Source organism: Macaca thibetana, chromosome 6 (genome assembly GCF_024542745.1).
Source record: "Macaca thibetana thibetana isolate TM-01 chromosome 6, ASM2454274v1, whole genome shotgun sequence".
NCBI lineage: Eukaryota > Metazoa > Chordata > Mammalia > Primates > Cercopithecidae > Macaca > Macaca thibetana.
The window spans coordinates 100,889,255-100,903,293 of NC_065583.1; the positions used below are offsets into that span (position 1 = coordinate 100,889,255).

General features: G+C 42.2%; 1 protein-coding gene across 2 annotated transcripts in view; it reads right to left on the reverse strand.

Moving 5' to 3' along the window:
• The window catches only part of MSH3 (mutS homolog 3), a 221,234-nt gene extending 207,196 nt beyond the window's left edge, over positions 1 to 14,038 (reverse strand). The window contains exons 1-3 of one of the 2 annotated variants that reach the window (XM_050795642.1): positions 13,838 to 14,038; positions 12,265 to 12,385; positions 3,190 to 3,410 (exon numbers count right to left, since the gene is read on the reverse strand). In XM_050795642.1, the coding sequence (XP_050651599.1) occupies positions 3,190 to 3,410; positions 12,265 to 12,385; positions 13,838 to 14,038 (543 nt within the window). Of the gene's footprint in view, positions 1 to 3,189; positions 3,411 to 12,264; positions 12,386 to 13,546; positions 13,667 to 13,837 lie in introns of those variants that run through there. The other variant, XM_050795643.1, reaches the window with a different exon arrangement.
• Position 14,039: the final 1 nt, after the last annotated feature.

The following is a 14,039-nucleotide window of genomic DNA, read 5'->3' on the forward strand; positions in this document are numbered from 1 at the left end:
CTCTGTGCTCTTGGGGGCTGGGAGCAGGCAGGAGCCCTGCCCTCCTGGGTGCAGCTGCAGCGGCCACCCAAGCTGCAGCTGTGGACCCGGGCATCTCTGCACTCTCAGGGGCCCAGAAAGGGAATTCCCCGTCCCTCTGCAGGCTCAGAAGTACCTGCTCCCACTGCCTCGCCTCTCCCAGCTCCCAGCACCCACTCTGATCTCAAAGTTGAGGCCAAGCCTGGGAACTGCTGCAACCTTGCCGGTTGTGCACATGTTAAGGGCAGTGCTAACATGCCAGCCCCCTGCTGCCTTGGCCCCCTCTGGACTTTGGACACTGATGAGCATGGCAAGGAGGCCGAGGAGGGGGCTGAGGGCAGCTCAGAGCTGTCCTGCAGGTGGCCCTTGGCACAAACAGCCTGGGTGCCATGGATGACGGCAGGGGGCAGACAGGCTCCTGGGCAGAAAGGGTCCGGTCCAGGTGAAGCCCCACCTTCAAGCCAGGAACAGCCTAAAGCCTGGGGGCCAGGCTGATGAACCAGAATTATAACTTACAGTGCTTTTTCTGAGCCCGCCCATGGCAGCCCATGAACCAATCAGCACACACTTCCTCCTCTCAAGCCCATACAAACCCCCAGACTCAGCCAAACTTGAAGAGACAAGCAGACAACCTGCCTGCAGAGAGGAGCTACCCACTCCAGGGTCTCCTCCCTGTTGAAGGCTGAACACTTCTCACTTGTTGGGATGCCCTGCCTGCAGAAAGGCCCTACCCACTGCGGGTCTCCCATGAATGTTCTGACACTCAAGAAAGCCCCTCTTTGCCTTGCTCACCCTCCACTTGTCCACATACTTCATTCTTTCTGGAAGCAGGATAAGAACTTGGGACCCATGGAATGGCAGGGCTAAAAGAGCTGTAAACAGGCCTGAAACACGTCCCTTGCTTGCCACATTGCAGCAACAAGAAGGAGAGAAGAGAGGACAGAAGAGCTGTGGACCTTTTGGGAGCTCAGACCTAGGGGCTCCCAAGCCAGGTCTATGACACCCTCTCTGGGCTCTGCAGTTCCTGGAATCTCCAAGCTTCTGGACACCACTGTGTTCCTGGGTGCCAGCCGTGGAAGCTGCTTGCAGTACGCCTGGTCCAGCCCTCACTCATGCTGGCACCTGGAGCTGCCTACCCTGCCGAAGCTGGCATGCCTTGCTGTGCACAGTAGCCAGACCCCATGGTCACTGGCTCACACACCCCTCAACACTCTGTTCCTGGCTCACCCTTGGCAGCTGCGAGATTCGGGCCAAAAGCAAAAGCCAAGCACAGCCTGCCAGGCCCAGTGGGAGGAATGAGCCCAGCCAGGTCCAAGTAAAAACTCGGGCAAAGGCACCACCAGCCACAGAGGTTTACAGCTGGCGAAGCGACACCCCAAGGATTGCATAACAATTTTCCTACACCTGAGAATGCATTTGCTTTTAATTTTGATGGGTTTCCTATTTTGTTTCCATGATTTTTATGTGAAATGCAGGTATATGCTATGCAATATAAAAGTTAATACAGAAAATATATTTTAAAATAAAAACTTATTCTTACTTTATACTTTATTCATTTAGGAAATGGGATAAGCTTCCAGAAAAAAAAAGTTTTATCCTTATGGGAAGTTAACAATTAAATCAATCTAAATACTTGAATATTAAGCAACTTTTTTTTAACTTTCATTTTAAGTTCAGGGGTACATGTGCAGGTTTGTTATATAGGTAAACTTGTGTCATGAGGGTTTGTTGTACATATTAATACCTGGGCAACAAAATAAGCAACTTAAAAAAAAATGATTTGGATGGGAATACTTATCAGATACATCACATTCTATTTCATATTCCCAGAGACAGTATGCTGAACTCAATTTAACCTTGTCTGGACAATTCAGAGTGATCAGAATATATTTCAAAATCTACTGACAGTTATGGCGTTGCCGACCCCACCCTAATGGTCCTGGACCATGGGGCGTTTATGTTCATTCAGTAGCTTTTTGCCATTCATCCATGTCTTTCCATGCCATCAAACAGCTTATCACTTGTGATAATGGCACTGCTTCTAGGTGCCCCCTTCTATCTACTTGCTTCTAATTTCCTGTGATGTGGAAATGTCAAGTTGGTCATTCTATGTATAAAGCAATAATGTATACGCTCTTCTGAGACTTTGGAGTAAATGTTCCTATCAATAAAGTGAGCTTTAATGGATAAACTTTATGACTTCTATGCTTAATAACCACTATACTTAGGTGAACTGCTTCTAAGTATGAAAAGAGACCAAAAACAAAAACACCTTTTTTTTTTCTGATGATCTAAGATAAGTCAACCAATATTAGCCTGGCTGAGGGAGGAGTTCATGGATCTGGACTTTGTGGGAAAGGTGTGAAATCTTGAAAATCATAGGCAAAATTTTGTTGGCTTGAGAATTTTTCTGAGGAAAAAGGCCAACAGCTTTCATTGGAATTTCAATGACTCAAATATATACATACATACACATATACATATACATATATAGGATCATTTCTCTAATTCAATGGTTGTCAATCACAGCTACAGATTAAAACGACTGCTTTTTCTTCAGTCTCACCTTGTCTGGAGGCTAAGGTGGGAGGATTGCTTGAGCCCAGGAGTTTGAGACTACAGTCAACTATAATCGCACAACTGTACTCTAGCCTGGGCAACAGAGCAAGACCCCATCAATAAAAATAAAATGTAAAATAAAATGCAAGCTTTCTAAAAATAGCCACGCCCATTTCTCAGTGAAAACCAATTAAATAAGATTCTGAGGGAAGGTTCTTAATGGCAATTTTTGGTTTAAGGTCTCCAGGTGATTCCAATGTAAAGCTAAGGTAATCATGGAAACTCTAAGAAGGACTGTAAGAAACTGTGCTTGTATTAATTGTCAATAAAGAATCCCTCCAAGTCAAGGGCTCCTGATCCAGGCAGTACCTCAGAATTACCTGGAAGGCTTTTGTTTTGTTCTCATACAAACCAATTAATCCCTCCCAAAACATAGTAAATCGAATCTCCAGGGATGTAAAAAACTAAACTAAAACACAAAATCTCCCCCAGATGATTCAGAAGATCATCCACGTTTAGGAACCATTGCCATGAATGACCCCAGAGAACCTGATAGTACTTCAGAACCCACTATTCTAGGTAACTGGATACTCATCTATAGCAGTTACATACCTTTTGTTTAATTTGACATTTCGAATCTTCAGAAGAAACTGCATTCTTTGCACGTAGAAGACTGATATCATCAAAATCAGTACATTTTGGCAGAACTGCAAATCTCTCCTGCAGAGATTCTGTCTGGACTCTACTTTGAGGAAGGGCAGAATCGCAGCAGAATTCTTTCAATTTTTCCAGAGACTTTAAAACATTCCTGGTCCTCAGACATTTCTTTGGCTCTTAGGTAGCAAAGAAGAAGAAAATACAACAATAGTATTTTGGTGTCATTCTATCAATTCACAACCAGCATAGAATTTTTTAAAGAGGTAGATTCCCAATAAAGCAATGAACCTAACTATAATGTGATTTAAAAAAAAAAAAAAAAAGAAACACTGGGTTCAGGGTAAAGATGTCATATTAAACACAGACCAAATTTCACTCATTCCTGAAACGTCATTACTAGAGTTTTTTTTTCTTTTTTTTTTTTTTTTTTTTTTGAAGACACAAGCCCATAAGGACAGAGAGGAGAGGTAATAACTGGAAATGAGATATCTAAAGCTAGAAAGGAAAACAAATGAACAACAACCAATTCAGCACACCTGAGAGCTAAATCCTAAGTCAGTAATTAGGAAAACCAAGAGCCAACTCTACTTAAAACACAAAATGCTCAAAAGACTCAGGAATTAGGGTACCAGTAGCTCTGGAAAGGAATAAAAGAAGGTTCTAAAATAAAGAGGATTGGTTCCAAGTAATTGGTTCCCTAAACCCCTACCATACTCCAAGTTGAAAGATAACTGCCCTTCCTCCACATCAGCAGCCAACTGGAGATTTCTTCCCTGGAAAGGCAAAACAAGCACAGTTGACGGAGTACTGTGTTAACCCAGAAGGATGACAGGAACACAGACACAATGTATGCTGAGATCCACGGCCTCTCCAGAACCCAGGCAGCCAGACACTCCCCTCCAGGCAGAAGCTGGGAGGACTCTTGACTGGGAAATCTAACTAGCTCAAGGAGAAAGACTTGACATTGACATCAGGGGTTCACCAAGAAAACCAAATCGACAGACTCAGACACACCATCACTTTGCTCATGACATGCCTTCTGCATGTCAAAATTGTATTCATTCTTCAAGACCCATTTCAAATCTACCTTTCCCATAAAACCTTCTGCTAGCTTTCCCAGCTTAAAATCATCTTTTCTGGCCGGGCGCGGTGGCTCAAGCCTGTAATCCCAGCACTTTGGGAGGCCGAGACGGGCGGATCACGAGGTCAGGAGATCGAGACCATCCTGGCTGACACGGTGAAACCCCGTCTCTACTAAAAAATACAAAAAACTAGCCGGGCGAGGTGGCGGGCGCCTGTAGTCCCAGCTACTCAGGAGGCTGAGGCAGGAGAATGGCGTGAACCCGGGAGGCAGAGCTTGCAGTGAGCCGAGATCTGGCCACTGCACTCCAGCCTGGGCGGCAGAGCGAGACTCCGTCTCAAAAAAAAAAAAAAAAAAAAAAAAAAAAAAATCATCTTTTCTTTCTCTATATTCCTATAACAAGATCACATCTCCCTGTGGCACTCATCACAGTCTGCCAATTGGCAGTTTTTCATAAACAAGCAATCCATGAAAGAAGGGAAACTATCATTTTCTGGATCCCTGGATCCCTACCATGTACTAGAACACAGTATTTCACTGTTTAGAGCAATACTATTAGGTTGGTGCTACTAAATGTAAAGGAACTGGGACTGCATGCATTTATCACCTCTTACCTTCCCTATTAAAGCAAAAACACTCTGAGGGCAAGAGTTGTGTTTTGTTCATTCTAAAAGTTTAAAATTGCTCCTGAGCTGCTTGCTAGGGCCTGCTCCCACCCTGTGGAGTGTACTTTTTGTTTTCAATAAATCTCTGCTTTTGTTGCTTCAAAAAAAAAAAAAAAGGGCTTAAAATTTTCCCGATTTATATTTAGACGTCTTCACAGGCTTTCATTAGGTCTCCTGTGAATTTTCTAGCTACAAAAATGTAAATTTGACTCTTTTCTCAAATGTATATTCCCCTTGTTTACTATTACTCTCTTTTTCGAAATGTACATGTGTATCACCCTCCAAAGTATACTATAAGTGTGTATGTTATACAAAGATTTTCCCTCCTATAGACATAAAAAAAACTTTGCCTGGAATGGAGGTGGGATGAAGAACTTGGAGTTTTTGTTGGGGGAAAAAAAAAAAAAAGTATTGTGAAAGTTGATCATATGAATTGGGTCATTCTTGTCACACTCACTTAAAATGGAGTAGAGAGACCAGGGGAAAAAGCACTGAGAGCATATATCATTGCTCCAAAAATGTAATTCTCTGCAAGCCTAGCTGCTAAAACTGCCTACTGTAACCTGAAACCAATTTTACCTGATAGCTGCTAAAACAACCTGCTGTGACTCTAAGGCTAGTTTTACCCACTGCGGTCATTCACTAATCAGAGCTTGCCAGTTCCCCCAGATTTTCCTAGTACCAATGAACCTTCTTTCAAAACAATACATTTCTTTTTCTTTTTGCAACCTTGACCTCCAGGGCTTATGAGATCCTCCCACCTCAGCCTCCTGAGTAGCTGGGACTACAGGCAAGTGCCACCATGCCCAACTAATTTTTTTAAATTTTTTTATATAGTTGGGGTCTCCCTATGCTGCCTAGGCTGGTCTCCAACTCCTGGGCTCAAACAATCCTCCTGCTTTGGCCTCCCAAAGTGTTGGGAATACAGGTGTGAGCAGCTGCTCCTGGCTCATTTCTCCTTTTTAATAAAACTTCCAATTTTATCTTTGTCCTTCATCATACCAAAGACCACCTGGTCTGTGTGTATGCCCCAAATTGCAATTCTTGCTTCCCAAATAAAATGGGTTTTTTGGGGTTTTTTTTCCTTTTTTTGAGACAAAGTCTCACTCTGTCACCCGGGCTGGAGTGCAATGGTGTGATCTCGGCTCACCACAACCTCTGCCTCCTGGATTCAAGTAATTCTCCTATCTTGGCCTCCTGAATAGCTGGGATTACAGGTGTGTGCCACCATACCTGGCTAATTTTTGTATTGGTAGTAGAGATGGGGTTTCATCATGTTGGGCAGGCTGGTCTTGAACTCCTGAACTCAGGTGATCCGCCCACCTCCGCCTCCCAAAGTGCTGTGATTAAAGGTGTGAGCCACCACACCCAGCCCCAAATAAAACGTTTTAAATTTAGAGATTTGTCTCCATATCTTATTTGACTTTGACAGTATTTAAAACCAAAGTGTGAAAAACAGAGATGAAATAATCAGGGACTCTTACGGCTGGTAGATGCTACTGGTTGAATAATAAATAATCACTGCCTAAAACTTACTACAGGTGTTGACAGTCTTGCATCATTTAATGATGGGGATATGTTATGAAGAACGTGTCATTAGGTGATTTCATTGTGTGCACATCAGAGAGTGTACTTACACAAACCTAGATGATGGTATAGACTCCTACACACCTAGGCTATATGGTATAATTTACTGCTCCCAGGTTATAAACCTGTATAGCGTGTTACCATACTGAATACTAGAGACAACTGTAACACAATGGTATCTGTGTATCTAAACATATTTAAACATAGAAATGGTACAGTAAAAATACCTACTATAATCTTGTGAGACTAATGTTGTATAGGCAGTCCCTCATTGACTGTTGTTAGGTAGCATATGACTGTATTTATGTTCTTAATGTTACCAATGTCTACTATCTCTGTATTGTGGAAATACGATGTAATGGTGTGCTACTGCTACTATGCGTCCCTTTCTAACTCTAAAAAGGTCAAGCCGTAGGAATGTGACTAAAGTTGCTCTAGAGTAAGGGCTATTATTCTCTACTGAAGTTTAAAAACAATCCTTAAAAAGATCAAAGTGATCCAAAGGAATTTAACTGCTTGCCAGAACAGAGTCCAACACTCTAAAGAAACACAAACTCCAGCAGGAGACAACACAGATTCAACATATCCATGATCCAACTAGTTAGTTACTAGACATGCAAAAAGCAGGAAAAATCTGTCAAGGGATGCAGGCCCAGAAATGACAGATGATGCAATTAGCATATAAGAACAAGAAAATACAATTTATAAATATGCTCCATATAATTGAGAATATAAAGGAAAACATGAGCAAAAAGAGAAGCAAAAGGATTTTTTTCAATAGCTTTACTGAGATATAATTCACATAGAGAACTGGAAGATATTTTAAAAGAACAAAATGGAACTTCTAGAGATGAAATATACAATATAGGAAATGAACATTTTATTGAATGAGATTTACAGCAGATTAGACATAGCAGAAAAAAAGACCACTGAAAACAGAGCAGTAGAATCTATCCAAAATGAAGTACAAAGAGAAATAAGCCTGGAAAACAAATTAAAAGAGCCTCGATGACTTAAGAGATAATATCAAATAGTTAATATCCCTGTAATAAACTCTCAGAAGGAGACACAGAGATAGGAAGACAGAAAAAACGTGAAACAGTAACAACCAAAAAAGTTTCCCACAATTAATAAGACCTATAAACCCACAGACTGGAGAAGCTTTAAATGAGCTCCAAACAGGATAAAAATAAATGAAGAAATAAAAATTAAAAACCAGACAAAGGCAGCTGGGCACGATGGCTCACGCCTATAATCCCAGCACTTTGGGAGGCCAAGGAAGGTAGAGCACAAGGTCAGGAGTTTGAGACCAACCTGGCCAACATGGTGAAACCCGATCTCCACTAAAAATACACAAATTAGCCAGGCGTGGTGACGAGTGCCTGTAACCCCAGCTGCTCCAGAGGCTAAGGCAGGAGCATTGCTTAAACCTGGTGGGGTGGGTTGCAGTGAGCTGAGATTGGGGGGGTGGCAAACAGACAAGGTCCATCAAAATCAAATATGTGTTTCTGCAGATTCTATGGGGCAGAAAAAAAATTGAATATGAAAATCAGTGATTAAGAGAAAATCTTAAAAGCAACCAGAGAAAAAGACAACCCTCTATAATTAAAAATAAAAAACCTTTGATGTCTTTTATGCTAAAGGCTAAGAATCTCCGAAGAAATACAGTGACTCTTTCCTTCTAAACATGACTTTTCCAATATACAGTTACCTTGTTTCCTATGACTTCCTTTATGCTAGAAATATATTTTTGAATCTTTTCCAATGTGATATAGTTTGACTGTGCCCTGACCCAAATATCAACTTGAATTTTATCTCCCAGAATTCTCATGTGTTGTGGGAGGGACCCAGTGGGAGGGACCCAGTGGGAGGAATCATGGGAGCCAGTCTTTCCTGTGCTATTCTGATGATAGTGAATAAGTCTCATGAAATCTGATGGGTTTATCAGGGGTTTCCACCTTTGCGTCTTCCTCATTTTCTCTTGCCACCGCCATGTAAGAAATGCCTTTCAACAAACTTGCATGTTCTACACATGTATCCCAAAACTTAAAATATAAAAAAATAAAAAAAAAGAAGTGCCTTTCACCTCCCACTATGATTCTGAGGCCTCCCCAGCCATGTGGAACCGTAAGTCCAATTAAACCTCTTTTTCTTCCCAGTCTCTGGTATGTCTTTATCAGTAGTGTGAAAACAAACGCATCTCTTACTTTATTATTCTTCCCTTGGTTTTCAAAATACATACTTAACTGGCTTTTCAAATGTATCTAAGTTTGCTTGTATGTATAAAAGTTTCCTTCTCCTGTGGATCCCAGGTATAAAAAATAACTTGTTAATTGAAGAGTTAAGAACTGAGGTGGATATATACAATGGAATACTGCCTAGAAATAAAAAGGAATGAATGTATTATAGAATAGCCAAAATGATAGAGACAGAAAGCTGAATGGCAGGCACCATGGGTTGGGGGAAGGGAAATACATGGAGTTAGTGTTTAATGGGTACAGACTTACAGGATTGCAAGATTAAAAGTTCTGGAGATGGATGGTGGTGATGGGTGCATATGTACTAAATACCCCTGAGCTGTATACTTAAAAATGTCAAGGATGATAAATTTTATGTTATGTATAGTTTACCACAATAAAGAAAATGAATATTTTTAGAAAAGGGAATGAAGTAGATACATGCTACAACACGGATGAACCTTGAAAACATTACAGTAAGTGAAAGAAACCAGACACCAAAGGCCACACATTATATGATTCCATTTATATGAAATGTTCAGAATAGGCAAATCTATAGACAGAAAGTAGATTAGTGGTTACCTAGGGCTGGGAAGTGCTGGGGGAGAACAGGGGGTGGCTGTTCATGGGCACAGGGTCTCTTTTGGGGTGACGAAAATGTTCTAAAATTGACTTTGATGATGGTTGCACAACTCTGGGAATATCCTAAAAGCCACTGAATTGTGCATGCTAAATGGGTGAATCATATTGTATGATAACTGTATCTTTTTTTTGAGACTGAGCCTCAATCTGTCGCCCAGCTTGGAGAGCAGTGGCATGATCTCGGTTCACTGCACCCACACCTCCCAGACTCAAGCGATTCTCCCGTCTCAGCCTCCTGGGTAGCTGGGACCACCAGTGCCCGCCACCACGTCTGGCTAATTTTTGTATTTTTAGTAGAGACGGGGTTTCACCATGTTGACCAGGCTAGTCTCGAACTCCTGACCTCAGGTGATACACCTGCCTCAGCCTCCCAAAGTGCTGGGATTACAGGCGTGAGCCACCATGCCCGGCCCCAAGAACTATATCTTAATAATTCTGTTATTAAAAAAAAAACAAAACTTGCCAGGTATGATGGCTCAGGAGTGCAGTCCCAGCTACTGAGGTGCTGAGGCAGGAGGATGGCTTGGGACTAGGAATTCAAGACCAGCCTGGTCAACACAGCAAAACCCTGTCTCTAAAAAACATATATTTTTTTTAATTAGCCAGGCATGGTGGCATGCACCTGTGATCCTTGCTACTTAGGAAGCTAAGGCAGGAGGATGGCTTGAGCCCAGGAGTTTGAGGCTACATGAGCAATGATCCTGCCACTACACTCCAGCCTGGATGACAAAGTAAGACCTGTCTCTAAAAAATAAAATAAACTGAAGTGGAGCAGTCACCCAGCTTCTGACTAGTGAATGATCCTCTCCCTTCTTCCTTAGTGCCATTTTTAACAAGTGGCAAAGGTCCTATTTTAAAGTATGCCAAGTGCATTGTCCTATTTCAACAACATTCTATTTCAACTGTCCCATGTGGTCTTAGTTACTTAACTGTGATAATCTTCAGTTCTCTTCATCTATCACCCACTTCTTCCTCTATAAAAAGACAACAGGCCGGGCGCAGTGGCTCACACCTGTAATGCAGCACTTTGGGAGGCCAAGACGGGCAGATCACTTGAGGCCACCAGGAGTTTGAGACCAGCCTAACCAACATGGCAAAATGCTGACTCTACTAAAAATACAAAAAGTAGCCAGGTGTGGTGGCACGCACCTGTAATCCCAGTTACTTGGGAGGCTGAGGCAGGAGAATTGCTTGAACTCAGGAGGTGGAGGTTACAGTGAGCTGAGATTACACCAGTGCACTCCAGCCTGGGTGACAGAGTGAGAGACCCTGTCTCAAAAAAAAAAAAAAAAATAGAGGGCAAAAAGCCTTCTTAGGAAAAATAAATGAGCTACAAAAAGTCTCTAGAATAAAAATCAGTTGCATATTCAGTGCTTGTAGACCTAAAAAATGGGTCTATACAGAGTAATCAAGCAATGAAAGGTAGGCAGCCCCAGAATTGTAACATTAACACGTGACAAATTCTCTCAAGTCATGCCTTCTTGCATGCCCCCTCCAGAAAGGAGAAGTTTTAGATTTACTTTTCTCCTTAGCCACACATCTCCATTCCTGTAGTTATTTCATACTAAAGCTTTCATGTTGACCCTAAATCCAAATTTTACCTTTAATGGAAGGATTAATATTTTACATATATCTCCACTGGACAGATACCTCTACTGAATTGGGACTTTCTTTTTTCTCATTCTCTTTACCTAATTTCCTGGGGATAATGAATAAAGATGGATTTCCTGTCTTCCCTTATCACAAATTCTCTGATACCATAAAACCAGAGAAAAATCTGCTCAACTGTCTATATGCAACAGCACCTCTAGAAATCCAGGAACGCAGGCACTCAGGCAGGCTGGGTTTTTGTTTTTTTTTTTTTGCTGTTTTTCGTTTGTTTTTTTTTTGTTTTGAGACAGAGTGTCGCTCTGTCGCCCAGGCTGGAGTGCAGTGGCACAATCTTGGCTCACAGCAACTTCCGCCTCCTGGGCTCAAGTGATTCTCCTGCCTCAACCTCCCACGTAGCTGGGATTACAGGCAACCACCACCAAGCCCAGCTAATTATCGTATTTTTAGTGGAGACAGGATTTCACCATGTTGGCCAGGCTGGTTTTAAACTCCTGACCTCAGATGATCCGCCTGCCTTGGCCTCCCAAAGTGCTGAGATTACAGGTGTCAGCCACCGCGTCCAGCCTAGGCATGCTGTTTTTATTCAATGCCTTTTACATACACAAACAGCAGCTCTAAGCACAAAAAAAAAAAAAGGGGGCGGAGAGTAGATCTACGGGTCCTGATACTGAAAATTGTTCAAAATTTTCTATTAAGTAGAAAAAGACAGTAGCAAATTAGTATACAATATAATATAATCCATAAAATATAATTAAATAAACTAATTTGTGAGCTTATGAGTATGCACATATATACACATGTATAAATTTTTAAAATCTGGAATTATATACAGAACACCAGTTAGCAGTGGGCCTCACTCAAAGGGAGGGATTATGGGGTCTATCACTGTCTACGTTCCAAATTTCTGTACTGTTTGAAATTTCTGTAGCAAGAATGTTTTAATTTTATAATCAGGACAAAAATAGCTAGAAGGAATAAAGGAGAAAGTTGGGAGAACTACAGTTAAATTGCAGAATTCTAGCTCTACCATCCCTTTAACGTCCTATACACATCACCATCACCTATAGGGCGCCACTCTGCTCAGGAACAAAGGGGACCTTTCTCCAAAAAGAAAAAAGACATAATTCTAATATACTCTTCCACCCTCTGGAGAATTCCAGAATAACAGGGCCATGACTGAGAGAGAAAAGAATCCCCCACAACTCACCAGAGTTGCCAGACATTCCCAGATCACTTCCTCCTTCCTTTTGTTGGGCTTTCTTTACTTTCTTTTTAACAGGCCCATCATTTTCCAATGGTCTCTTCTTACTTCTGTCAATTTCTGTAGCCTATATCGGGAAGGTTAGAAAATGATGTGTTATCTCTATTCTGAGAAGGCCTGAGGTATGCGAAGTAATTTAAACCTTACATCTGAATGACAAGTTCCTTGCCATCCATTCTTCAAAGAATCCCCTACGTTTAGTACTGGAAAAGTCTATGGGTGAACTGTTTTTAACACCATAAAAGACAAGGTAGAGTCTAATGACTGAGGCCAGGAGTCTCAGCAACTCAAGCCCTGTTTAGAATTAATTGAAACCAAGGCTGCTACCTGTCTTGACTCAATCAGCCTTCAGCTTTCTCTAATTATAAAACTTGAATCACCCTACTTACATATGCTAAATAAAATACCTCTAAGAAATAAACAGCTATGTAGCAAAGGCACAGAGAGGAAAAGATACATAATAAAAGAACAGTATCATTTTTGACATGGTCATTCCAATTTAAGTGTTTCCTGTTTAAATGGTTTATGTTCATCACTAAAGATGTGACAAGATTATGAACTTTTTCTTGGCAGAAAACTTGCCAAAAGCATACGTAAGTCCTTCACCAACTACCCTTTAAATGGTGGGTGCAAACTTTTGGTGAATTCACGAAAATGTCGGCCTCAAAAAAAAAAAAACAAAAACAGAAGAGAAGTAATCACTATAAGGGAGAAACATATAAGAAGGGAACAAGATTTTGAAGCACCCAAGCTGTCACCTACATTATAACACGGTAGGTGGCTAAATACCAGTCTTCAATGCCTTTCCACCCTCAGTTTGAAACATACTGTGCAGGTGACCCCAGTGAGGGGTCACCCTTGGGCTTTTCCCCTGGCAGTATCTCCCGTCTAAAAACAAACAAATGTACTTATTGCGTTGAAGGATGGCAACAGGAAGGACTCCATAATTAATCACATCTATACCATCCTAAGAAACTTTATCCACCCAAATTGTATTTCAGACTTTATAATCTAAACTACAAAAAGTGTTCACTGGGGAACTGCACAATATGACTGCTTTTAACCGTAGTGATTTGAAATATTGAGCAACGCTGTTGCAGCCTTGAAAACTGGAGACCTAACGGCAGCTTTCTTCTAGTTACCCAATCCTGCACTTTTTAAATCAGTAAAACTCTTCGACCACCAAGGAAAAAAAAAAAGGATGGAGGTTAAAAGACGCACCCCTTACCCACAAGCCCCCTTATCAGAATGCGAGTCAGGAGACCTGAGTTCCTGTCTCAGGCCTGCCATTAAACACCTGCGTAACCTTAGCCTATCTACTCAAATGGAAGTACTAAAAACCTCAGCGCTTCACCTAGTTTGTAGCCCCGCCTGGGCTCTTCCCACCTTCCCCTTCTTCAGCCCACCCCTTCCTCCTCCAGCCCTGCCATCTGGCGGAGAGTACCCGCCTCCGCCCGCCTCACCCACAAGCCCCGCCCACCGGCCCCGACAGCCCTTCCCCGTCCCGGACAGAACCTACCACGAGCGGCGGCAGCTGGGGCGGGAAAGTGGACGCTGGGGGCGCTGCGGCGTCACGGTCCACCTGATCGGTTGCACCCGTGGGGGAGGAGGTGGATTTCAGGCTTCCCGTAGACTGGAAGAATCGGCTCAAAACAGCTTGCCTCGCAGGGACTGGGCTGGAGGCAGCGAGGCCGCCCAACGCAGGCTTCCGGCGAGACATG